This window comes from Pelobates fuscus, chromosome 3 (genome assembly GCF_036172605.1).
Source record: "Pelobates fuscus isolate aPelFus1 chromosome 3, aPelFus1.pri, whole genome shotgun sequence".
Taxonomy (NCBI): domain Eukaryota; kingdom Metazoa; phylum Chordata; class Amphibia; order Anura; family Pelobatidae; genus Pelobates; species Pelobates fuscus.
In genome coordinates this window covers 261,486,457-261,514,087 of record NC_086319.1, presented here as the reverse complement: position 1 = coordinate 261,514,087, position 27,631 = coordinate 261,486,457, and the positions used below count along the sequence as shown (strand labels likewise).

At 42.6% G+C, this 27,631-nt stretch overlaps 1 protein-coding gene across 1 annotated transcript; it reads left to right on the top strand.

Annotated features, from left to right (window-relative positions):
- LOC134602939 (zinc finger protein 585B-like) lies at positions 1-27,631 on the top strand. The gene is made up of 5 exons (XM_063448428.1): positions 1-104; positions 906-951; positions 18,868-18,994; positions 20,390-20,503; positions 26,032-27,631. The coding sequence occupies exons 1-5, from the start codon at positions 94-96 to the stop codon at positions 27,582-27,584; spliced, it is 1,851 nt and encodes a 616-aa protein (XP_063304498.1). The 5' UTR covers positions 1-93; the 3' UTR covers positions 27,585-27,631.

Genomic DNA, 27,631 nt, shown 5'->3' with positions numbered 1-27,631 from the left:
CAGCCAATCAGCACAGCGATCTCTTCCTGATGCCATCACAAAGAGAAAAAGGCTTCTCCAGATTGGGAAGGATTAGCAGCAAAACGTTCTTTGATGGGAGGAAGGTTAGTGTGCAAGTGTGTTGCTGTATTTTGTCCTTGTAGTATGTTGCTGTGCACTGTTAGAATGTTTAAGTGTGCATGTGATGTGTACAGCTACATGATACTCCAGCTAAGTGTCCTAATATGTCATCACAGGGCAGTGAGCAATTCAATTTCTGCATCAGCTGCCTAAACACCTTTTCTTACTGGAGATCACCTGCTGCATTTAACCCTTTCAGTAGCAGAAACTGCACTGCCGCCTATAGCAGTTTACACAACCCATTGCCCCTGGTACTCAGGGGGTTAAGGGGACAGCTGATCCTCAGTGAGGAGTGACATGAAGCTGATATACATGTCTCTACAGAGGATATCTGAGAGGATCATGATGCAAATATACATTATTTAAATACATTTAGGATGATAGGCTCTTGTGTATAGTTCCTTGATATGGCATGATGACTTTATCTTTTATTTTTTTGCATTTATCATCATCATTATGTAACTAAGTTACTTACTGGTTGGTCCCAATAGTTTTGCACATCAGTTCTGTAATTATTGCACTTTTATTGATATATTTAAATAATGCAGTCTATAGATTTAGCTACAGTATGATCATAGCTTCTTAAAACTATACTATAGATTTAGAGACTTTAATGGTTCTACACCATTGTAGGGCACATATTGGTGATATACTTCAAGGCTTAAGCCCTTTTATTTAACAAGGCTGCATGTCCAGTTATACTTTTTATTGTTCTATGTTTGTTGTAAATCCCATTTAATATTCTAATCTTTCTATATCCTCCCTTAACTTTCTGCACCCTTCAGGATGAATATGCGGTCTCTGATTCCTGGAAATATGCAGACATCAGAGGTAAGGTGCCATACAAATCACACGCAAATGCTGTTACTAGTTGTATTTTATAGTTATTGTATAAGTGACAAAATATGTAGCTTATTAGAAGTTTAGTGTATTACATAGGTAGCCTCAATTCATGGGAGGTGGGAATAGAATTATAGTTGATATTTCATTCATTTGGTGTAAGAACAAAAAAAAAAAATACACTTAAAAGCATTACAGACTTGACCCGTAAGAAAACCATTCAAATTGCGACACAAATTTTATCACAATGTGATTTCTCACTTAAGTGTGACTTTCAGGAATTTAAATTGAATTTAAAACTTTAGCCCAAAATAGTCAAACTGAAATTTTTTTGGCCAGGTTGGATAATTTTTAGATTTTTTTTTTTAAATTGATAATTTTTATTGTATTTCAGAAAGTAAATCATGTAAAATCGGATACAGAAAAGAAAAAAGGGGGGGGGGGGGGGGGGAGGAGGTGAGGGTAACATTGTTCTGAAACAGCCAAAATACCAATACATTGTTAATACCCTGTGACATTGTCTCTAACACCTTTTTATTTTTTACAGTAGTGGTCCCTCAGCCTGGCCAGACAATTTAAAGGGACACTATAGTCACCAGAACAACTACAGCTTATTGAATTTGTTCTGGTGAGTAGAACCATTGCCTTCAGGCTTTTTGCTGTAAACACAGTATTTTCAGAGAAAATGCAGTGTTTACATTACAGCCTAGTGATAACTTCACTGGCCACTCCTCAGATAGAGATCTTTCCTGGGTCATGGCGGCCTAAAATGCATCCAAATATTCAGTATCTCCTCCCAGTGAACTTTCCTCATAGAGATTCATTGATTCAATTCATCTCTATGAGGAGATGCTAATTGGCCAGGGCTGTGTTTGAATCATGCTGGCTCTGGCCCTGATCTGCCTCCTTGTCAGTCTCAGCCAATCCTATGGGGAAGCATTGTGATTGGATCAGGCCACCACTTCTGATGATGTCAGTAGACAGTTTGTGTTTCTAAGGCAAACAGCATGCAGATCTACAGCTTCAGGCTTGAATACAGTAAGATTTTGCTATATTTATGGAGGCATGTGGGGCCCAGGGAGGCTAGATGGGGGCTTTAACAAAATAGGGTCAGGAATACATGTTTGTGTTCCTGACCCTATAGTGATCCTTTAAACTTTTCAGCTCGTTGAAAACATGTATGTACCGTCTAAGGCTGACTCAGTTAGTTACGGTTTAACAAAAGGTATAACCTATTTACAGAGATTGGTCAACTAAGTGCAATATAAAATATATGGTATAGTGTACAAATCTATCCGTGCTTACCTATTGTGTTTGGGGTGTATTCCCCTGTTATTGTACTAGCGTGTTAGCAGAATGTTATACCTGCTGGCTCCATGTTAATGAATGCATCTAAGGTGTTGGAGCCTCCAATATGTGTTGCGTGATGTGGGAGGCTGTTTCCACTTATGGCAGTTCAAGAGGATACTTCTCCCTATATGCTTGCCACAAGATGGTGACCTCTCTCTGTGTAGACCCTGTTTGCCATTGGAGTGCTGCCCACATTTCATACTCCACATTTGTGGATATTAAGTTGATCAAATCCCCTGTAGAGGGTATCGTAGATGACTTCCAATTTCTCACTAACAGTGTTGCCGCCTCTACCAGTATAAGACGCTAGTTTGCGAATCGGTTTCGAGAAGCCCGGTGTTAACAGATACGTTTCTATAGTTGGTGAGATCTGCGTATCTGTGCTTACTTTTAACAATTTCTCTACCTTTGCCCAACATATTGTTAGCCTTGGGCATGTCCACCAGATGTGTAAGGTGTTACCTGGGACTTCTTGACATCTCCATCATTTATTGTCTGGTGTATGGTACATTCTGGTTATTTTGTCTGGTGTCAGGTACCACCTTTATAATATTTTCCTTGAGATCTCTAAGTGTGAGGTGCAAGATGACAGGCCTTTACACGCTGCCAAGGCTTTTTTCCATGTCTGGGATGTTAACTCTCTCCCTATATCCTTGTGCCATTCTTTTTGAAAGGACCAAACTGGGTCTTGGGGTTCCTCTATGAGTGTGGTGTAGCAGAATAAGAGTATTTTCTTCTGCTTTTGTACGTTTAGGCACATTTGTTCAAACTGGGTCATGTGTGTGGGATTGCCCTCCTGCCCTTCGTGGGTTTTCTGTATCCTAAGCGTGTGGTGCAGTTGCATATATGAGAATTGGGCGGTGTGTGCAATATGATATTGATACTTCAAGTCTTGGAAGCTCCTATTAGCAACCTGTTGGGTCACATGGTGTACGTGAGTCACGCTATGCTCTGCCCAAAGTCTGAAGTTAAATGTGGGGTTAAGTAGGAATATGGTTTTCAGTTGAGTCGCTGGGGACCATTTGGTCGGCGAGCAAACTCTGTGTCTGTTTGTATCCCATATGGATAGAAACAGTTTGGTAGCAGGTAGCATTTAGCGTGGGGAGGGTCTTAACACTATGGGTATCCAGAGACAGTGTGATAAGTGTGGTCTTTCTAAGCCTTGTGATTCCAGATCCACCCACTGGGGTGGGGGGGGGTATAGGCCCGGGAGTGACATGTGAGGATGTTGGCCATTTGCGTGGCTCTGTAGTATTCCTTCACGTTGGGGAATCCCAGTCCCCCTTACTGTACTTTGCGAGATAGAAGCCTCCAGGGCACTCTTGGTTTCTTGTTTTGCCAGCTAAACCTCACCGGTGTTGTATGTAGGGACTTAAGAAACTTTAAAGGGACAGGTATTTGTAGCGTGTAAAATAGGTATAGGATTTTAGGTAGTATTACCATTTTGATTGGCGCACATCTACCCACCCAAGATATATATTTCCCTTCCCATATCTTTAATGTGTTGTCTATCTCTGTGTGCAGTTTTTGATTGTTCATCTTAAACAAGGAATTTGGTGATTTTGTCAGTTTGATTCCTAAAAGTGAGGTAATATTGTTGCCAGTCGAAATTAAATTCCTGTTTAAGTCTCCCTATTGTACGGTCGTCCATGCCTATATCCATCGCTTGGGTTTTCATGATGTTTAGCTTGTAGCAAGATTGTAAGCTGTATTGTTGTAGTTCTTTTTTTAGAGTTGGGGAGGGAAATGTTTGGTTGGGATAGTGTCAAGAGAACATCGTCAGCGAATAAATTTGTATTTGTAGTTTGTATTCCTTACCACCTATTCGTATGCAGTGAATATTAGGGTTCCGTCTTATAGCTTCTGCTAGTGGTTCTAGTGCAAGTACATAGAGTAGTGGTGACAGAGGGCAACACTGCCGCGTGCCATTTGTAATGTTAAAGGGGTGGGACAAGAACCCCAAGGTTAATACTAAAGCGTTGGGAGGCTGTATGAGACCTTAATAGCTGTCAAATACTCTTGCGGGAAGCCAAATTTTGTAAGAACTGCTTCTAGAAATTGCCAATTCAGTCTGTCAAACGCTTTTTCAGCGTCTATGGAAATTAACAGGCTTTGCTCCTGGTCTTTGTGTATTGTCTGTAAGATGTCTATCACTTTCCTTTTTTTTTTTTTTTAATTCTTTATTTTTGCATGTGCATATTAGGTACAGACAAGCGTGCAGGGCCACGACAGCAACTGCAGGCATATTCATAGCATTACAATGAGTGGCATGATGGTACAGCACATTTTTTTTTTTTTACATGAACAGAAAGATTGCCGGCACATTTTTGTTTAAACGTTAGAGTGATGCAGAGTAGTTCTAAGTTTAGATAGAGTATAAGATTATGTCTGCGAGTTATAAACAGGCTTGTGTAGCCACTGTAGGAAGTACAGGCTAGTGTTCTATATCAAGCATTTGAAAGGCACCAGTTAATGGCACTATATCCCATATAGTCGGCCTAAGTCAAGACAGTTAAACAAGCATTATACGGGTGTCTAAAGCGTAAGACAGTTAGTTAGTAGTTTTTTAGAAAGATATAACAGGCTAGGAACATTTTAAAGCTTATGAATATATGGGCAAACTAAATAATGACAGCTAGAGCATACACAAGAAATCACTGCGTGGCTAAAAGGTACTGCAGTTTTACAGTGCTCCCCTCTCACCACATACCCTCTCTCTAGTACAATAGCACACATTTGAGCTAGCAGAAGCATGTAAACTTCTGTGGATAAAACAAAAAAGAATATGCAACTCAGCCTTGTATCATTGGTAACGGTGGGGTAGTCTGTCCTGGGAGTCAGCCTTATGTGTCAGCCGCTCATCCTATACCCCTGCTGGGCTGAGGGCTGCCATGTGGGGATAGTTCATGCTGGGCTTCCAGCTGCTTGTCCTGCGCCTGATACCATGTAGTTGGTGGTTGTTGTTGATGCGCTCTGTTCCGTCTTGAGGGCCTGGGCTTCGCGTGGGGGCCCGTCGCTGCTGAGATGTTCTGTCTCCTGGGTGTCCTTTGTCCTCGTGGATGCTTTCTCGCTGTTTGCGGTCGGCAGGTGAAGCGCCTCCGTGGTTGTGTTGCTTTTCTCCGCTTTGGGGAGGTGCGCCCCTCAGTCTGCCGCCTTGTGGGAGCCCCCGTCTTTGCGGATTGTTGCAGGCCACTGAGTAGGTGAGTACGTGGTTGTGGTGGGGTCTGTTGGTGCAGTATACCTTCGAGTTTTGTCCAGAAATCCTGAAAGTGCTGATCCAGCCGGGTGAGGATATCTTCGTCGTCGGGGCTCGGGGGCCATGTGGCCGCCGCCATTTTGGCTAGGCCTCGGTCGACCAGTCGCAGGTTTGCGGTTTCAGCCCGCTGACTTGCCCGGTTTGGGGTGGCTGTCGATAATGGACCGGGATCACCCCCGCCGGTCCTAGGGGGGGGGTAACGGGGCGCCCGCATAGGGGGATGACTTCGCTTGCAGCGCTTGTTTAGTATTTTGGTCGCCGTCTCCGTCCGGCCTGTAGTAGGCCGCTCTTGCCTCGGCGGGGCTTGCAGTCTGTCAGTGAGCCGCCGACCACCTTTCCACATCTCAGGTGGGTCAGGCAGCCTGGACCTCGCTTGGTGCTGCCCCTGTCTCGGGCAATAGGGCTATAGGGCTGTGAAAAGGCCTTTTTTAACGAGAGTGTGGAGGAGCTCGTCCAAAACACGTCTATCCTCCATTGCGGTCAGGCCCCGCCCCCCGTCTATCACTTTCCTTGTTTTGTCTGGTCCTTGTCGCCCCTGTCCAAAAGCCCACTTGATCATCGGATACTATTGACGGCAAGATTGTCTTTGGTCGAGTGGGTAAGATTATGGCATATAATTTAGAGTCTGAATTTAATAGCGATAGCGGGCGAATGTTCTGACAGTGAGTAGGTTGTTTGCCTGGTTTTGGAAGTGTGATTACTCTTGCAGCTAGGAATTCCGAGGGAGGGCTAAAAGGTGTTTAAATGTCACGTAATATGTGTTAGTGTAACCATCTGGTCCAGGGGCCTTTCCTTTGGGCAGTGATTTGATGCAATCTAAGATTTTGTCCTCTGTAATGGGAGCTGCTAAGGTTTGTTTCTAATTAGATGTCAGTGTCGGTAGGGGGAATCTCTGATAAGTAGTTTCGTGTACTTGAGGCCGTGGGGCATGCAAATTCTGTACATATCTGTGTCTGAAGTAATAGTTTTTGGCCCTGCAGGTTGTATATTTTGACATTAATTTCCCTATTCCAATTTTAGTGAGAATCCTGGACAATATAACAAGGTCGCCATTTGGAACATCTCATCGTTCACTTAGGTGTTCACTGTAGACATAGAAACTGCTTTACCTCATTGAAGTGGTTATAATGTCTGAAGTCCCCTAGTGCTGTGCTTCCATTTTTATTGTAAATGAGTCACCAGCAGCACATCCTCTATGCGTAATATCTCTGTCTTAGCCATTCTTACAATAGGGCCAACTGCTGGAAAATCATTTTACATGAAATGGGCGAAAAGGGCCAGGGGTCAGTAAGATGAAATGGTTATAGTGCCTACAGTGTCCCTTTTAAGAAAAGCATGTGTTATCTAACTCCTTAGTGGGTATTATTGAATTCACTGTGTAAATTTACTTGCCTCTGAAGCCTTTGTTATCCTTATAGCAGTCCCACAAGGACAAGGGAGTGATCTACTAAGAAGCTGAAAGACCAAAATCACAAAGACTTTACTAATACTTAGTAAAAAATACTTGGTATTGGTAAATAAGGGAGTTTAAATCCTCCCTCCTGCCCCCACACGCCGTGACACAAGACTGGGCTAATAAACTTAAGCCAACTAATCGCACAGTGTGGGAAAGGTTTATAAGGCTTTCCACACCCTGCGAGCTCAGTAAAGATGGATGATTTTTTTGTCAATCTTTCTTTTATTAAGGCATGTAAGATGGGTTACAGAATAGAGAAAGGGAAATATACAAGTGGTACACAATATAGGGTTAATACAGCAATAACATTGATGGTTTATATTTCCGCGATATTAATGCCCCATTTTTGTTTTTATGTTAATTAACGAAAACATATTATAAATAGGCTTGAATAATATGCAATGGCACTTATGTGACAGTTTCATTATATATCATAACCTAATGTTGCGGGAGATACATAAAGCCTAATCTATGAACATGAGGGTTATGTTGATAAGGTCATTGAACATACTGCCATTTTTATATGAAGTGAGAACATGTGAGATATGCAGGATACATCTGGTGTAAGGATTATACGCTAGATACATGGTTCATCAGGCGAGATAGGCTCAATGTACGCAATACAAGAGGTTTGCTTCATGGAGTATTAGGTTAGAATTGGAATATTTGATGGAATATGATGGAATATTTTGACAGGCGTTTACACTAAGATACGATATGCATTTGTCGATTAATAAATCCAAGAAAAACAAAATCAAGAGCACCTTGTTACCCCCTTCTGAACCTAGTATGAAGCGCTTGTACTTCGCTAATCATAATGCTTATTGGTAGGGCTTATAGCACTGCAGGCTAATACACAAAGCTAAACAATTGCTAGGCAAACATGAATAGTAAAAACAGTATGCTTTGGTGCGCGATTTTTCTGGGGCTGCAGCTGCATTCCAATAGATTTTTCCCTCTTGGTCCTCTGAGGGTCTGGGTCAGCCATTGTGGTGAGCTTGGTGTCACTAGCGTGTTCGTCGGTTCGTGGGTCAGTTTGTTGCAGGCTGGGTGGGAGGTAAGTAGGTGGTCTGTCTCCATGCCGTGGTAACCCCATTTGTCAGCATTCTGGTGGGAAAAGACGGTGTCTTGGTAGTGTGCGGCAGTAGCTGCTGTGTCTCTGGTCCAGACTTTTGAGGGGGGCTATTTCTGGCTGTGTGCTGGGTGAGTGGTAAACTTGTTCGGCCCCCCAGGTCAGTGTTTGCGGGCCCAGCGGCGTCGGGGGTTCGGTGGTCGTTGTGGCTTAGTGTTATAGGGGTTAGCCTGTAGGGTCTTGCTCTTTTGATGCCCCCTTTATCTATGCTCGTCAACTGTGGTTGTACCTTTGGTGGTGGTCAGCCGACATATCACTGGGGCCGGCTGTAGTGTTGAAAGGCTTCCCCCTCGCTCCGTTTGCGGGTAGGTCGCGCACATGGCTGGCTGGCGTGCGGCAGCCATCTTAATGAGGAATGCCCTATGGTCTGCGGCAGGGTATTCATTTGCTTGCCCGCTTGCTGCACCTCTGGTTGCCCATGCAGACCGGGATAACCCCCCCGGTCCCGGGGGGGGGGGAGGCCAGGCACCGGCCGGAGACCCGGGAGAGCGGCCGTCTCGTCCTGGCTCAAGCTCCCATGTGCCCCAGGCCCTTGTAGGGACGGTGCTGGTGGTCTTGGCGGGTGTCCCCGTGTACCTCTGCAGATGGGGGTCAGTTTGGTTGCTGTTTCGGTGTGCTGGGTGAGCTATTTCTAGCGGTTTGCGCCGTTTTTCCAGTCCTGGAGCAGGAGCTCAGACAGAACGCGTCTGATCCCGCCGGCGGCCAGGCCCCGCCCCCGAGATGGATGATTTTTAAAAAATTTTTTACAATTTGGTTCTTGTAAAATGTATTTTTTTTTTTTTTTAATAGTTTGATGCAACCTTATGGATTTTGTTTGGCCTCTTTTGGAGCTGAAAAAAGATGAAAGACAAAACAAGACATCTAATGGTAAATATTATTTTTATTTTTTTTATTTTAGTTTATTGCCCCACTTTTAGGTAGGTTAGTTAGGTGGTTAATTTTTTCATGGGGGAGTGACTATGACCTTGGGAATCGGTAGTCACTGTGGGGTGGGGGGGTGGATTGACTAGGGGTTTAGGGAGGGGGGAATCATTTTTCTCATTAGCCTCCACCTGCTGCTGCCAATGGTTTGGAACTGGGGCGGTGGGACAATAGGTCCAGTCCCCACTTTTATAATTAGGGCTCCCCTGGTGGGAACACTAGGTCCCTCTTTAGTTTAATAGCCCCAACTCTCAGGGCACGGGGGACACTGTCCCCATCCAGTCATTATTTTATTAGGTGCAATGAGATCATAAGCAGTTAGGCCAGAGGCTTCAATCGTAATCAAGCCAGAGTTGGAGAGGCAGGCGTGGTGAGACTAGCATTCTGGGGCACTAAAGATAGATAAAACTATTTACTTTACTTAAGGTGGGGGCAGTAATCTATCTTGACATGAAAACACTCTAATATTATAAATACATGTGGCCTGGTGCAATGGTCCTGTCCTTTGTAAGCATGCATTGTAGTGTATTAGAAACTGCAGTGTTTATATGCAGGGTTAAATCCACCTCTAGTGATTGTCTTCCTGACAGCCACTAGAGGCGCTTCCGCTGCATTGACAAATAAAAATTGGTCACAAGGTGCAGAAACTCCCATATTAAAGCAGTAATTTAGTGCTGTTCTATGTGGAAGCTTGGATGCTTGGGCAGTGCTCATTGCACATGCGCATCAGGTGCCATCACAGACGTCACATGGACCATAATAGATGTCGCAAGAGGAGGAGGAGAGGTTAGCTGCGGTTAGACTAGCAATAACCAGACATTACTTTGAATCCAGCATTCTTTTTTTCTGGCATAATGCCAAGAGATTGGTGTAGAGCAGATGTGGTCTTTATTTAAGAAGGGATCAAATCTTCAGCCTGGAAATTACCGGCCTTTGAGCTCTTCATTACTTTATTATAGAGTGTATATTTTCAGTTTTTCCCTTGTTCTTTTTATATTGCAATGGCACTTTAGTTCAATAGACAAACAAGAACTATTGTTAACAAGTGCTCTGAACATTCTCTGAAACTGCTATGTTTATGAAAAAATGGGTTAACCCTAGAAGGACCTGGCACCCAGACCACCTCATTAAGCTGAAGTGGTCTGGGTGCCTAGAGTGGTCCTTTAACCCCTTAAGGACCAAACTTCTGGAATAAAAGGGAATCATGACATGTCACACATGTCGTGTGTCCTTAAGGGGTTAAGGTGATTGCCAGCCCCTCGCTGCCAGGAAATCTCAGTAGTTGTGGGTTTTGGTTGGACTAAGGGCTATTTCAGCAGGAATGCAAAGGTGTTATAGGAGTGGAGGACTTGATGGGGAATTGTATTTACTGTTGGTTGTACTATTGTATGCTAATGACCATAAATAGTCCTTTCCCAATGTAATAAAATCTGATCTGATTTTGACCCGTACATTTAGTGGTATGGGTAACTACTATAATCACTGCTGTAATTCATATCTGAATGCTGATCCGATCACTCTGAGATGAAGATCTGAGCGCTCCTGATGGCACCGAGTAATTAGACTCTGCAAAGGCAATAGCTGATGGCTTGAAATTAGCAGGGGAAGCTGGGAAGTAGCGGAGGTACTCAGCCGGAGTACTAGAAGACCATGATAGTGTAATCTTTACTATTTTTGGCTAACTTGACTAGGAAACTAAATGGTAAAAACTTTTTTTTAAAAATGTATTCTTTCTGAGGAAGGTGGGGGGGGGGGGGAGACTACAAAATCTAATTCTGCACAGGGTTATTTGCTAAGCTCACTGATTAAAAAAACCAACCTTTTTTAGGTGAATTCAATCTAAATGGCAAAAATAGCCAAGTTGGAAAGCTGGAAAGGTTTTTCTAGATTCCCTCTATCTCTCAAATTAAAGAAACACTATGGCCTTAGTACTATATGTTTGTATTCCTAACGCTGTAGTGTTACCCTACCTATTTAGGTTTCCTGTCCCTCTTCTGTGAATTTAAAAGGTAAGTACGAGGCTAGTGCACGTGCTGCGCCAATCATTCTGCGCCAATAAAATGTTCTCTATGAGACGCATTTCATTGAATACATGAGTCACTCCGTTACTGCAGCGGAAGCGTGTTTAGTGTCTGTCAGCATGACAGCCGCTATAGGTGTGTTAACTGTGCAATGTATGATAATGTTTTACTTTGCGGGGCTAAGAAGACAGGACTGCTGCACCCATAGTGGTTTGGGTGCCTATGATTCTACATCTTAATCCAAATCATTTGCACTACTTAGGGGTAAAATTTTATATATTTTTTTTATATATATTCCCTAATGAGAGCTTGCAGTGTGATATATGCAGTGGGAAAACAAAGATTATTTATTTACTCTATATCTTTGCTATTACTAAACATCCTATGTACGGTAGTTTATATGAAATCTCATCCATTTACAGACCTTGTAGAAATTACCCTACTGTTCCATTGACGAGTTCCAGCTTTTTTAGAGTACATCTTATTTATGCCTGGGTTTTTTTTTACCCCCTTTGGCCTGCCAATTACTTTCTTTTATTAAAGAAAGAACAAATGTAGTGTTTAAACCAGCAGTCTGGTTGTTACTGAAAAAATCTTCTTCCGAACCCGTTGGCTCATAACATATGGCTAACATATGTGTCTGTTGCCTGTTCATCTTTTTGCTTTCAAACTTAGTTCTGAGTCAGCCAAGGACATGCCGGAAAGTTTTGGTACAGTTTATTTCCAAGCTTTTAACCATCTGTTCCTCAGTAAAACAGAAAATTAAATGAACACTCCAAACCCCACGCTTCAAGAATGGTCGGTTTCGGTGCTCCTCAATGAGTGGATCACATCAATTGCTGTGTGTGTGCACCCTGTGTTTCATATGCTTCTTTATGAGACACATTGGATTGGCCAGGAGGTCTTCAATAGTACTGATCTCCCATGGGCAGGTTGCAGCTCTTCCGGATCAGAAGTTAGACAGAGCTGCAGACTTTGTAAGATCACCTAATATACATTCCTTACTCTTACTGGATCCATTCGTTGAACTTGTGATGTCATGAGTGGGCCACAAGTGACATACTTTAAGCGGGTCATCTGAGAAAATATGGAATTGACTTAATTCAAGTTTAATGTGTATCTGTCCTACAACAAATTATTATTTGTAAAGTGCCAACAAAGTCTGTAGTGCTGTACAATAGGTGGACTAATGAACATGTATTTGCAAGACGAGCTTACGCACAGGAACAGAGGCTGTTGAGGGCCCTGCTCAAACAGGCTTACATTCTTGAGCGAGTGGGATAAAGTGGTACAAGGTATAGGAAGGATTTATTTCACGTATGGGAAGAAGTATATTGTTAGTTTTTTTTTTGGATGATAGTCGCAGGAGAAGAAGCAGGATGGGTCCCAAAGTGCGGGGAGGGAAAGCTATTAAATTTCATTATTATGCTTTCTTAAATAGGTGAGTTTTTTTTTTTTAATTCTTTATTTTTCCGTCTTGGCGGACGAGGTGATACAACGTTAGCTTGGAGGCTTGCGCAGAAGCCACATATTGAATCATGTACTTGTACATCATTACAATAATAAAAAGGAGATGAGAGAGGCTAAGCGTGTCAAATATTATTGTCGTTTTTATCTCCGTCCGTGAAGGGATTTTTCAAATTTCTTTAACTAAATGAGAGTTAATTTAAAATAACAGACATGTTTGATAATCTAGTTCACCCGTTGTAGTAACCATAGCTTTATGTCTGTGTGTCTGTGCCATAGTATGGTGTGTGTGTGCTGCTCATAACTTATATAGTCCTTATATCCTATGTGTGTGTTCATATGTGTGTGTGTGTGTCGTGCTTTTTTTAAATTTCTTTATTTTTTTACTGATTCTTACTTTTGAAGCTTTTCTGAGGGGGTTCAAAAGAGAGAAGGAAATGGGTAGCGCAATTGATGGTACCTTTCGTCTCCAATGCGCAGTTTGGTCGTTTTGTCCTACCTTTGAACAATTTGACTTCGTATATTATTTGGGTCGGTAGGGTTCAGATATGGGGTGGGTGGGGTGCAAGTTTCCGACCAACGCTGGCCGTTTTGTAGACCTGTATGGTGGTGTTGTGGAGGGTAGTAGTTTGTGTTGGTTGGTGGTTGTTTCGCAGGTCTCTCCTGTTGGGTCTGGGTTGTTGTGCGTTCGTTGTCCTTTTGAGGTCTATGTCTGGTGTTTGCTTTCCTGTGGGGGCTTTGGTGCCCTCTCGAATCTGGAATGTGACTGTGGGGGGTGTTCTGGGTGTTTTGTGGTGTTTGTCGGTTGTCGGTGTTGTGTGTAGGGTGTGCGGTCCCCTTTGTTCTCAGGGTCTGTTTTGTTGTTTATTGGTTAGTTCCCTATTGGTCGTGTCTGGTAGTGGTCTTGTCCTGGTTGCGCTTGTGTTGTGTTTGTGGTGTTAATCGCGTCTTGGTTGGATGGTCGAGGGTGAATTGTGTGTTCTTTGTCATGCTAGGTTCTGCAGGGTTTTCAGTGGGCATGTTTTGTCTTGGGTGTACTGTGAGTGACTGGTGGGTGGGTGGGGGGGGTAGGGGGTTAGTGCCGTGTGGGCGAGGGGGGTGGAGGGAGGTCCTGGAGCGGCCCGAGTCCTATACCCCTACGAGGTGCCTCATAATCCATGGGTCCCAGATTTTGTGGAAGTGTTTTGTCGTGTCGTGTAAGATGGCTGAGAGTTTGTCCATTTCCATGGTTTCGTTTGTTTTTTGGATCATTTTGGTTAGTGTAGGTGTGTTGTGGTTTCCCCACTGTTCTGCTATGGTGCGTCTAGTGGCGAGGGCTATTTTCGCCACTAGTTTGATTTATGCTCTTGGTAAATGGGGCTGGGGTTTTGAGAGGAGCCATGTCCATGGGTCCATGGGTATGTCGTCATGCAATATTCTGGATGTGAGGTTGGCAACCTCAGTCCAGAGTTGCGAGCTTTGCGGGCAGTGCCACCACATGTGGATGTAGGTTCCTTGTTGTCCGCATTTTTTCCAGCAGGTGTATGTGGGGGCTATCCCCATTTGTTTGAGTCTCAGGGGTGTTGGGTACCATCTGAACATGGTTTTGTACGCTTGTTCCTTATGATTCACACATATGGTGAGCGAGGTGGTTGCCTCCCATATGCTTACCCAGACTGATGGGTCTCCTGGTGGGCCTATGTCTCTACCCAGGCCTTCGTGTAGGTGAGCATGTCTGCTGGAGAGTTGGAGTTCAGTTGGGAGATTTGTCCCTTTGTCCCTTGTGTGTGGGGGCTTGTAGGCAGTTTGTCTTGAAACGTGTAAGTTTTGTGGTCGCTGTTTTTATGTTCTGGGGTTCTTAAAGAAGGCTGCGTAGTTGTAAGTAGCGAAAGTGGTCGAAGGTGTTCAGTGGTGTGGCGCGCGGGAGTTCTGGGAATGGTATGAGTTGTTGATTTCTGTAGAAGTCCTTAAGTCTAATCAGTCCGTTTTCCTCGTAGTGTGCAAAGTCTTGTGGCATCATGCTGGGGGGGGGGGGGGGGGGAGAAGCGCTTGTTTCTAAGGATCGGGGTGAGTGGTGAGGGGGAGTTTATGAGGGGGTGTCGTACGGTGGTTCTATCCCAGACTTGTAGGGATGTGGTTAGAGCGGGTGTTGTTGGGGGGAGTTCTGGTCTGTCATTTTTGGGGAGCCAAAGAGGAGGGAGGGGTGGTCCCTGCCCAGGAGATCGTGCTCCATGTCTACCCATAATTTTGTTCCTGGGGGGGAGTGGAGGTGTTGTACCTGGGCTAGCTGGGCTGCTTGATAGTATTGGAGGAGGTTAGGGAGGCCCAGGCCTCCGGATTTAACCGTTTTGTAAATCGTTATCCGTTTAATCCGTGGTCTTTTATCAGCCCAGATATATTTGTCTATTTTTGATTGGAGGGCTTTAAAGTCCAGTCTAGAGATGGGGATGGGCAAGGTCTGGAACAAATACAGGAATTTGGGTAGGAGGTTCATTTTAATGGAAGCGATTCTGCCCAACAAGGATATGTGCATGGGTTGCCATCTTTGTAGGTCTGACTGGGCTTGTTCGATTAGGGGGTTGTAGTTTAATGTATAGGTTTTGGATAGGTCTGCTGGGATGTGTGTGCCTAGGTAGTGGATGCTTCGTTGGTTGTATCGGAATGGGTGTGAGTGCTCTATTTGGGTTAAGAGTGGTTGTGGGAAGTTGAGGGGGAGGGCTTCTGTTTTATCTAGGTTTAGTTTGTATCCTGAGAGATGGGCGTACTCTTGGAGAAGTGTGAGTAGTGGAGGCAGGGAGTTAGTGGGTTCTGTGAGTGTTAGCAGTATGTCGTCTGCATATGCTGCGATCTTGTATTCTTCCTGTCTAACTTTGAGACCCTGGATTTCGGGGGTGATGCGGATGAGTTGGAGAAGGGGTTCCAGGGAGAGGGCGAACAGGAGTGGGGAGAGCGGGCAACCCTGCCTCGTTCCATTTCTTATTGTAAACTCGTGTGGGCTAGTGTTGGGGAGGAGGAGAGTCGCTTTGGGGTTGGAATATAGGGTTGTGAGGGCTGTAATGATGGTGTCTGGGAAATGGAATTTTTGTAGAGTGGCGAATAGGAAGGGCCAGAGCAGGCGATCAAACGCTTTTTCTGCGTCCATTGAGAGTAGTAAGGTAGGGATAAATAAGTGAGTTTTTAACACTAGTTTGAAAGAACAGAGATTGGGTGAGAGTTTAACGGAGCAGGTAAGGGAGTTCCAAAGGAATAGCAAAGTCATGCTTTTAAAGTTGAGTGCTAACAAATGACGTTGCTGAACGTCTGTCTACATAAGCTCCAAAATCATGGTCTGCAACAAATAGTTTTTTTCTACTGTTCCAAAAAGCTGCAGGATAATACTGTGGTAGATGCATTTGACAGATTACGAACAAAACTTGAAAAGACAAATATATAGCACAAATTTGGAATAAAAAAATAATCCTCAAACTCTTGTGCTGCTTTTAGCACAGCTTTGTAACTTGATTTTAAATCTTCGCTATTTCAGTGTTACTATTTATAGCCTAGATTGTTTTTGTATTTCTCTTGTACATAAATCTGATGATCTGTGAGGGGGCGGAGCCTAGCAGCCAAGCTAAACGGTCGCACATTGACTGAGCTCCGTGCAAAACAGACTGAATTCAGCCAAAATCACAGCAAATAACCATAAAACTGCCTGTTTGAGAGCCCAAGAGACAGGGGTCTACCACAGCAGTAGTCATTATCAAGCAATTGGCCGAATTTGACGACTACGCCCAGGGGATAGACCTGAGGCCTACAGGAGGCCTACTCAGACGGCACGAGGGAGGCAGCCGATCCCCCCCACCGTCTGCAGCCTACTTAAATGGAGGTCTCCCCAGCACACTCTCTCCCCCCCCCCCCTGCCGGTGAGGGATATCCCGGAATACTCAGCTAGCAGCTCAAGAACACGGCATCACACTGGGCATACCAGCGTAGCCAGACCAGCGACTTGTAACATGGCGGATGCCACATTCGAGACATCACCCAGACACCCTCTGCCCACACTTGCGGAACGACTAGACCGCTTACTAGCAGACTTCTGGGCCAGACTTACACCCTGCAAGGGCACTCCAGGAAGGGCCCCACTGACAATAACTCCACAAGACACCACGCCACGGCCAGCGGCTCCAAGACGGAGCCAAGTTACAGCCAAGATGGCTGGGAGAAGGAGATGGGCAATACGGCGGAAGCCTCAGCAAACTAACCACAGATCAGCGGTGAGTCGCTTAAGACCTAAACAGCGACATACCCCAGGGTCGCTTAAGACCTAAACAGCGACATACCCCAGGACTGCCCCCTCAAAACCTCTATCCCCTTGGGGAGACCACCGCTCCACCTGGGCGACAGCAACATGCCGATGGACCCCGGGCTACTCTACATAACCCAGCCAAGAACCGCTACTTACCTAGGCCGCGGACGGACACGGGATCCCCGGGTGCTCGCCACCACCACCCATCTGGGGTTCCCAGCCGTCGCAAGCCTCCTAGGCTCTACCAGAGACACCAAATTCAAGATCTGCTGGTACCCAGACAGGAATATAAGGTCACTAAAACCCCAGACTACATCCCAGCTTGGAGCTGGAAAGGCACGTTTTGGGGGGACTCCCACGCCCACCCCGAGATTACAGCCGAGGCCTCAAGACTGGGCATCGGTTAGACACAGGAGGATTGACTTATCATGCCTTTTACACCCATTGCCCAGGCTTGCCCAGTGAAAACTACCCATTTGATACCTTGTGTTGCGCCTACCTGCTAGTTGATACACTAATATAGCATGTTTAGAAACGTATCTAACATAATTCATTATCTAGTTTATAGTTAAAGTACAACCGCTGGCTATTACCAGAACCTTTTTAGTCTTGATCTCCATATTTGTTCAGACATAGCAATCTTACATTAAGCGATACACCTAACATGCAGACGTTGTAGAAACACTGTCTTACTTTGTTTAGCCTACTAAAATTTTTCTTGTATATGACAGCCTATAGTTTTGTTAATACCTAGGCAGATGTACCTGACAGGCATCTTACTATACATAAAATCATACAGGTATAATCTGTGTATCATGCTAACCACTTACATATTAAGTCATTCTTTTCATTTACGATTACTATTCTCAACTCATAACCATTCATAGTCACAACTAGCCTTCATGTCATAATATACAAAAATGTGCATTTTATTCCCATGCCATGCCTCTGTTTACCCATGTTAACTGTTAAATAGTGAGCACATGCTGTTGGGGTGTGTAAAATGCATTTGTAACCGTGTTTTTTCTATGCACTCAGAAATAACGAATTTTAATTAAAAAAAAAAATCTGATGATCTGTATTGTAATTCAATTTATTTAGTATTCTCAATTTCTGGCCATGTAACATTTATTATTATATTCAGTATTTTACCTACATTTTAATTTGCAGTTCTAAACTTCATGAAAATATGTATTGCGATCATTGTTAACTTGAGAATTTTTAAAAATAAATAACAAAAATCACTATTAAATTGATACACTAAGCTGGCACTCTGGGTCAATCGCTACCACCCATTGTTGCTCAGACTAATTTTAGTATTAAAACATTAAAACATTAAATGCAATTTAACACTGAACGGCAGGTCAGCGCAATTGACCATAACCATTTCAATGAGATGAAGCGGCTACAATATCTACTGTATCATTTTTTCTTTCTTTTAAAAGGTATTTTGCTTCAAAGGTATAGGCAAACGGATTTCAAATTTTAAGAAGCCAGTCATAAGTTACTTACCACTTCTAGCTTGGAGGGCCCATGGCACATTTAAGAGGGCTGCATTTTCAATTGCTAGTGGGTAAGTGGAAATTTGAAAGCCTTGCCTATCTGAACCTTACTTAAAAGGTTTCCGTTAAGAGTGGAATATGACATGCTCAAAACTCAATTGGGGACTTACAATTAAAACAACAGTTGACAACAGAACCACGAATGTGTCAAAATAGCTGTTTGGAAAATGTCTTCAGTTATTTTGTACTAGCATTGCAAATTCCTAATTTTTGTACCATCATCGTAGTAGTGATTTTAAGTTCCAATATTTAGTAAATGGATACAATTTCTTTAGGAAGGTGGCAGAGCTTTTGGTTCTACAATTGTTTTGGGTGGTTTTTAAAGGCTAGTTCTGCTGGAATAAGCTTGTTGGAAGTAATTTTAGCAAATTGAAATTGTAAAGGACATCTCTTGTTTGCTACCTAATGATTAACATTCTAGGGTATCTCTTATGTTACTCCACGCTGGTGTATATACATTGTTCTCTCTGTATTCCAGGATTTCATAACTTTTAATGACATTGCGGTATATTTTTCGGAGGAGGAATGGAGATGTCTAGGGGAAGCAGAGAAGGATCTCTACAAGGATGTGATTATTGACAATTATCAAACCCTTGTGTCAGTAGGTAAGGAGATATTAAGTATTCCTCACTGTGTGATTACATACCCAATTCATATCTGGAGCTTTTTTGTGTTTTTTTTTTTTTAATTTATTATGTGAGCTATTTTAACTAAATGACATAATTGGATAAAACCAAGCTTTTGATGTATTTTTTTTTTTTTTTATTAGAAACATAGGTTGATGTGATAAACCACAACAACTTTTTTTTGACAGCCCCTGCTTGTAGTCTTCTCCTGCAGATGAATCTTGATAGCTCTATCAAGCTAAAACAGGACCGTACTTATTGACTGAGTGCTCTCAGCCAGTGAGCACAACTCCGCATCAACAGTACTTTATTATAGACACATTCTGGCTTCTAGTGCAGCAAGACACTGGATGTCGTGCAGGGACCATGTAATATGTCAAACTGGTGGGATGGTGCCAGCCAGTCCTGCACTAAAACCCCTGCAGCAGGCTGTAGTGGTTATGCTGCTTGAAGTGTTTGTTTCAGCCATATTTCTTTTGGCCTCTTGCTCTTCGAATCTTACAGTTCCCATTTAATAAAAATAACCGTTTACACCTTTCAGAGTCACAACCTTGTTTTCGTAGACCCCCCCCCCCCTCTGCATTTTTCATAATATTCTGACTAGTATTATAATACTGATCACAAATTCAGTAGCTGATTACAGTTATGCTGATATGTGCCCCTTCCATAATTGCCAACAATTCAACTTTCCATCAGTACTGCAGTTAGTACTGAATGGTGTTATATATTCTAGCAAGTCATGATCCAGTGCCCTCTGTGCTGTGGTCTGTAATAGTTAGGGCTAATCATCGTTAGAAATGACCGGCATAATGATGAAAAGTCAATATCTTTCATGCCTAGCTATCATATTTCAATACTGATTTTCAACTAACTTCAAAATTGGAAGCTGAGTTTTCTAAAGTGAATGAGTCTAGCAGCGGAGGAGCTGCTATTCTGGAGACACCAAGACAAAACAATAAGGTATTCATACATATGGAAAATTGGGACATAGAATGGACTTTTAGGGTTATTTACTAAAGTGAGAATTTATTTTTTTTCCCATCTTCTTCCTTATTTTTAGTCCACATCTAATTTTACAGCTTTTTGATCCTTTATTAAATTAGGCCTCTTGGTTTGGTGAAGAGGAACGAGGAGCCAGAAGACTAAGTTGTTGGACAGATTGGGTGGTGTACTATGTAATGGCAAGATAAGTGTTCTTTAGAAGTCCTGGTAGCATACATGTCTTGTTTATCACATGTATTCCTTTAATTTGTAAGACAATGTGCTGCCAACTATTTTTATAGAATGTTCTTGGTTGCTCTTGGAAGAAAAGTATGTTTCATTATTCTCAAAACTGTTGTAATTATGAAACCTATTGCGCTTTTTATTTAACAGGGTTTCTTATTGAAAAACCTGAAATTGTGTTGAAGATTGAACATGGGTATGATCTCTGTGCAACCAATGAGCAGGAACATCTATGGAGATATACAAGCCAAGACATCTGCACAGGTAGAACAAATAATGCAGTATTGTTCCTTGTCCGGTGTGTTGCCAGGCTAATTTTTCTTTTTATTCTTCTGGTTCTTCTCACCACTGTGATTCCAGGCTAAGGTAGGGGCTGTTTCCTTATGTACAGGGATCTTTTCATTTCTAGTGGCAGGATTGCAGGCCCGCATGTTCTCTGAGACGTGGGAGACCCCAGTGTGAGTGAACGGCAGAGTAGATGCTTCTGTACGTGGGCCCCAGTGAGAAAAGCGAGGTGGGGCTGCAAGAACGTAGGCTTATACAGCATCAGAACTCCTGGCACAGCCGATCAAACCTGGCCTCAAAGCGTTCCCTCCACGACAGGCTGTTTGGGCCCACCTGGCAGAGTGGTAACTGCAACGGTCATTTTGGTCCCACTGCATGGTCTCAGAGCGGGCAGATGACAAATTCGCTCCAGCTGAGAGGTAAGCTTCCCTACCAGTCCATAGGGGGGTGACGGAGCTGTGAACTGCGCAACCCTGGACAGGAGATTGACCACATCCCCCAATCTCGACACTCGATAAGCCGCTGACTCGGTAGTGGAAAGTTCTTGCCAGAGCTTTTTTCTTGAACCAGGAATGTCTGCGTCATTAAAGATTCTGCCTGCTGTAATCTCTAAGCAGCTCACGCTTGTTATAAAAGTGTTTTTGAGCAAATGTAACTCGTCTGGTGATCTTTTTTTTTATTTTTGTGGTACTGGACTTCTTGATGAGCTCTATGCAGTGCTGAAACCCTTAATTCATAACACTGGCTAAGCACGATCAGAAAAAAATATCTAGCTGAATTGAAAAATTGTCTTGACTTGTGTGTCAGTGTAGTTGTGGTGTGTACATATTTTTGTATATGTGTCAACAATAAGACTTATACAGTACCTTAATCAACATTATGGATGTTATGCCTTTTTATGTTCTGATCCTTAGCCTTTCTGGGAGTCTTGATGAATCAAACCGTGTGGTTGAGTCTATCTTGTAATATGAAAATGTGACAAGAACATATTAAAACAAAATTATATGAAAAAGACAGTGTTTACAGCAAAAAGCCGGAAGGTAATGATTCTACTCACCAGAACAAATTCAATAAGATGTAGTTGTTCTGGTGACTATAGTGTCCCTTTAACAAAGGCACTTATGGCTCTCCGGCCTATCTATTTCTTAACCTGTCCCTGGGATCAGAGACCAATGGATTCCAGTAAGAGGTTTTTTGACCTTTTTACTAGTTCCAGACAGGAAACACAGTTCACAATGGAACTAGCACACAATACTTTATTTACACTCAGGATTAGTCCCTATCCATATTACAGTTATGGTGACACACTAAATTCAATACATAAAGCATAATCATATGGGATATCATACAGGTACTCCATATAACACAATACAATATTTATAAAGGAATGTGGAAGACTCTGACAAGGAATGCATCAGCTACCTGCATAAACTACAATATGCAAATCTACCTGAATATGCAACATAACGAGCCTTGCTATTTAGATAATACACATAACTGTTTCAAGAACTTCACTACCAACAGAAGTACCACAGCCAAATTCACCTAGTTTGTCGAGAGCATCAGCAGGACAGGAGAGCACATAATACATTTAACAAATAATACACACGTTGCACCTATAATGGGTACAGGGTGACTTAGACATAAGGTTTTAGTGTATACATCATGCCCATGCAGTTTCACTGCTCCATTCTCTGCCATTTAGAAGGTAAATCACTTTGTTTATGCAGCCCTAGGCACACGTCCCTGCGTGTAGCCTACACAATCTCCCCACACATTCCTGTAAAGAGATCTAATGTTTAAACTAACTTTATTGTACAGTGTGTTTAAATCAGAATTTATCATCTACTGCTCTGTTGATAGCCTGCTAGATCCCACAGGAGTCTCCTCAGTGTGTGATTTAGGTTCAATTAACAGAGCAGAAGATAAAAATGTATAAAAAAAAACATAATGCTGTCACCTCTGATTTTGAGTGTGTGTATAAAATAAACATCTATAAATCTAATATATCTACACAAAGGAGAGCACTCACTGGATTTGTAGTATTTTTCAAACTTCTATTTCCCAAATGGTTACATTACATCAACATTTCAGCCCAAACAGAGGATTTTCATCTACCACTGATGAAAGTCTGCTGTTTTGGCTGAAACAATGTAATGTAACCATTTGGGAACTAAAAATTTGAAAAACACTACAATTCCAGTGAGTGCTTTCCTTTGTGTTTATATAGTGTGTGTGTGTGTGCACACACACATTCCTCATTCTCTGGTCCTCTACCAGAGACCTGGGAGCTTGAGGGTTCTGGCAGTATCTTAGCTGTTCCAAGAGCAGCGCTCTTCTGGACAGTGATCTCAGACGCCCCTTCTGGACAGTGATCTCAGACGCCCCACCTGTAATCTGCTAAAGCCGGTCTCCCTCTCTCCCTAGTCCGCGTCAAATGCTTGGGAACCAGAGCACAATGAAGACAAGTGGGCTACTAGAAAAAAAACATTTCCTGTACACGAAGTAAGAACCTAGACCTGCTTGACAACTACTACAACAGCAGACCCAATGAGCGGGAAGATGAAGGTCTCTTTTTCATCCACAGTTCTCACATACGTTCATGTAGCCCCCTTACACAAGGCTTTGAACATTGTCAAGGAGTGTCATTACTAGAATTAGATGGACTGCACAAAACATGAAGAGCAATGAAGTCATGCAATACCAATACTTAGGGTTGCCAATCTGAATCTATTTCCCTGAATGGCATAACAGATACAAGATGCACCAGAGAAGCAGAGACTAAATGCCCTGTTTACCATAGAACCAAGGTGTATTCACAGCTGCAGTGTAACCACATATCCACCAGAGACTGAACAGTACTGGAAGAACATCTGGAAGAAGGAAGGCTCACATAGCACCAAGGTCCAGTGGCTACTAGAACTGAAAGCAGACTACTGCATGCTTCCAGAATAGGAACCACTCCCCATCACAGTAAAAGATATCCAGCAGCGAGTTGCCCACATGAAGAGTTGGTCAGCCCCAGGACCCGACATGATCCACAGCTATTGGATAAAGAAATTAACAATGCTGCAAGAACACCTAGCAGCACAAATGATCCAGCTACTAGCAACAGGCTCCCACCCTGACTGGCAACACAAGGTAGAACAATGCTAGTTATGAAGGACTAACCCATAAACCTATCGACTGATCACCTGCCTCCACACAACAAGGAAGGTCCTTTCATTCATCATAGCCTCCAATATCGAAGGGCATATGAGTCAGTACAGGAGCAGTGCTCAAAAGGGGATTGGAAACAACACCAGAGGATCAAAACTTGGCAGACCAAGTAGTCACATGGGATTCTAAGGCCAGAGAGAGGGAGCAGAAAAAGAGGAGATTCCATGGCAAGATAACTGATGTGGCTCACATTACGAAATCCTACTAGTGGTTGGAAAATGCAGGACTGAAAGACTGCACTGAGGCATTAATTATAGTGGCTCAGTCACTCAGCCCACCAGATCAATAGAAGCGAGAGTCTACCACGCCAGGCAAGACCCAAGGTGCAGACTTTGCAAAGAGGCCTCTGAGTCAATCCAGCACATAGTAGCCAGGTGCAAGATGTTGGAAGAGACAGCATACACGCAAAGGCACAGCACAAAGTTACTGGAATTATGTATCTAATTATCTGTGACTCCAAGCTGGAGGAGTGCCTTTAGCAGATGCCTGTCCAGAAGAGGGCAGTTCTAGGAGCCACTAAGATACTGTGCAGAACCCAAAGACTCCAGGCCTCCTGCAGAGGACCTGAGAATGAGGAATACACAAAAAATATATACCACCTAGGAGGGGTGAGAAAATATATATTTTTTTCCTTTCAGGTTAATATGATATTTTATTCATGCACAACATCCAGCGCACTTACTGTTGGGGCCAAATTCCTTCCTTTGGGGAATCTTACCAGCTGCAGTCAGTACTTGCCAATCCAATCAGCACATCCCACCTACGAGTTTGAAGGATTGACAGTGAAGTAATGAAGGTGCAAATTAATTTTGAGGTTTATTGATAGAATATTCAGATTATATAGGTATCTTACCACATTACATCACATCATACAGAATTAGCAAGTATTTAGAATATTTGTCAACAGTTGCTTTTCACTAGGCAGACATTACATTTAACATGGCATTTATAAGAAGGAGGCAAGTTCTCAAATATGAAGGTCAGTTTGACAGCGTTGCATTTTTGTTTGTTTGCTCCCTAAAATACTTACTGGGAAACTACTGGTACAAGGTTATTTGCGCAAACAAGTTAGTAATAACATGGATATATATATATATATATATATATAAAATTTAAAAAAAAAATGTTTTTTATTGTTTTTATTTTTTACACTGTCTTTATATAAATGATGGAAATCTACTCAAAACTAGTGATGGGTTTCCTAGTTTTGAGTAGATTTTATATATGCATTGTTTGTACATGGATTGGTGAACTCTGGTCCAGTTCTGAGCTTTATTCAGTACCCTTCTTCCTACCCCCTCCACCCCACTGGGGCACATGCCATTTATTATAATGTGGAGGTTCTCCTCTCTTTTCACATATTTTTATATAAATGATTATAAAATAATAACCTTTTGCCATTCTATTTACAAATTGTGTAGGGGTTTCTTGGAAGTCGGGATGGAGTTACCTTTCTGGCACTTGTGCTACCTGCACTGCGGGAACATCATTAGGGGTACGCTATTTTATCTCGGGAGAGGTTTCTGCAACCTTAATGTTCTATGAGCCCATACTTAAAATGTAAATTCCTTATTGGTGTGAAAACAGTAGATATCTGAAGCAAAGCAAACAAAATACAAATACCGTCTTTTCATAAAACCGGAAAATGGTTCCTGAGTACAAAATGGCGGATTGGTATATGATTTTATGCAATCACTCACTAAACCATAACTTCAAAGCTCACAAACAAGTTTTTTTTTAAAAAAGACCGACTTAGGCAAAAATAATGGGGATTTAGTTGCAGATGTACACCATTTCTGCCAGGTCCTTTTCTAACAACCTAATGCCTGCTCTTATCAGATTAATCAATTTACTTGGGAAATTCCATCACTTGGGGCTCTCTGCAGCAAGGTTAAATAGGGCACTAGAAGGAAGCATATGTAACATGGAGGTGAGCAAAACCAAAGAAGTTGGCCTGGAATCCTAAATACATTTATTTACAATAGGTCAGCACTCTCCTGAACATGCATACATTATAAGGTCTGTGTGTATATGTTATGCATACATGTATGTTTAATATTCTTAAAACAAAATCAAGTCACACTTTGTGTACAAACATGTAGCAAATTAAAATCTGAATAGCAAAAATTGAGCTATAGTATTAAAAGCTGTCACCATAGCAGAGTTTGACATTTTTTCCCCCCTGATCTATTTTGGTCTCAGACTTGTTTAGTGGATAACCATGTTACTGTGTCATGTAGACTGGTGAAATGTCAAGTTACATGGAAATTTGGTTTTATGTTTTTCAGGTCACATGACTATCGATGAGCATAATCTAGAAGAAATAAAAAAACAAAATTTGTACTATTGGACTTGTTATGATAATGTAATCTGCTATAATAACCCAACGGAGAAATGCAAGTCAAATGACTGGTTAGTAGCTGAACCTGAATTTTTTTCCACTTATGGAACACAAAATCCTTCTTTTGTAGAAGAAATTCAACTGCGCCATGCTTCAAATTATGAGGACACCATCCATGAAATAATACAAAACCAGAGACACTTCCAAAATTCATCACTTTTTCACCAGGATCTAATTCCTGAGTACAGGGCTATGGCAGCTTACAAAGCAGCGAGACGCTATTCATGCATGGAATGTGGAAAGTGCTTCATGCAAAGCTCACATCTAAAGTCTCACCAGAAAACACATACAGGAGAGAAGCCATATGCATGTGGTGAATGTGGGGGGCGTTTTGCAGAAAAGGGAACTCTAGTTAAGCACCAAAGAACTCATTCAGGAGAGAGACCTTATCCCTGTCTTGTATGTGGCAAGAGTTTTTCTCAGAACTCTCATCTCCGCATGCACAAGAGAACGCACCTTGTTAAAGAACCATGTTCTGAGTGTGGCAATATTATAAGTAATACAACCAGAACCCATATGACTCCAAGTGAGTGTTCTCAGTGTAGGCAACGCTCCACAGAAAGACTTGATGCTATCAAACAAAGAAAACTAAAAAAGAGGGAGAAGGTGTATAAGTGTACACAGTGTGATAAATGTTTTACCAGGAGTGCTAACCTGGTTGTGCACCACAGAACCCACACCGGTGAAAAACCTTACATATGCTCTGATTGTGGGAAAACCTTCACTGACCGGTCCAACCTGGTCAGCCACAGAAGAACCCATACTGGGGAAAAGCCATATTTATGCAGTGAATGCGGTAAGACTTTTCCATACCGTTCAGCACTGGTTTTACACAAAAGAACTCACACGGGTGAGAAACCATTTGTATGTAATGAATGCGGGAAGAGTTTTTTCTGTAATTCACGATTGCTTCTCCACCAGAAAGTTCACACTGGTGAAAGGCCCTATGCTTGTAATGAATGCGGTAAAAGCTTCTCCTGTAGCTCAACGCTGGTCAAGCATCAAATTATACACACTGGAGAGAGACCATACTCATGTCTTGAATGTGGTAAGTCTTTCATTCGAGGGTCTCATCTAGCTATCCACCAGAGGACTCACACCGGTGAGAAACCATACAATTGCCCAGATTGTGGAAAAGGCTTCACTGATAAATCAAATCTTTCAAGCCACCAGAGAACTCACAAAGGAGAGAGACATTATGTGTGCAAAGAATGTAATAAGAGATTTACACAGAGCTCAACATTGCTCAAACACCTACAGACTCACACTGGAGAGAAGCCTTATGCCTGCACAGAATGTGGGAAACTGTTCACACGTAGCTCTAATCTTATTATCCATCTAAGGGTCCATACGGGGGAAAGGCCGTATAATTGCAATGTTTGTGGTAGAAGCTTTTCCCATAGCTCGCATCTCGTTAAACATAAAAAAATCCACAAATAAAGGACTGTGTTCAGTGTGTGACTCAAAATATGCAAATCATTATGTCA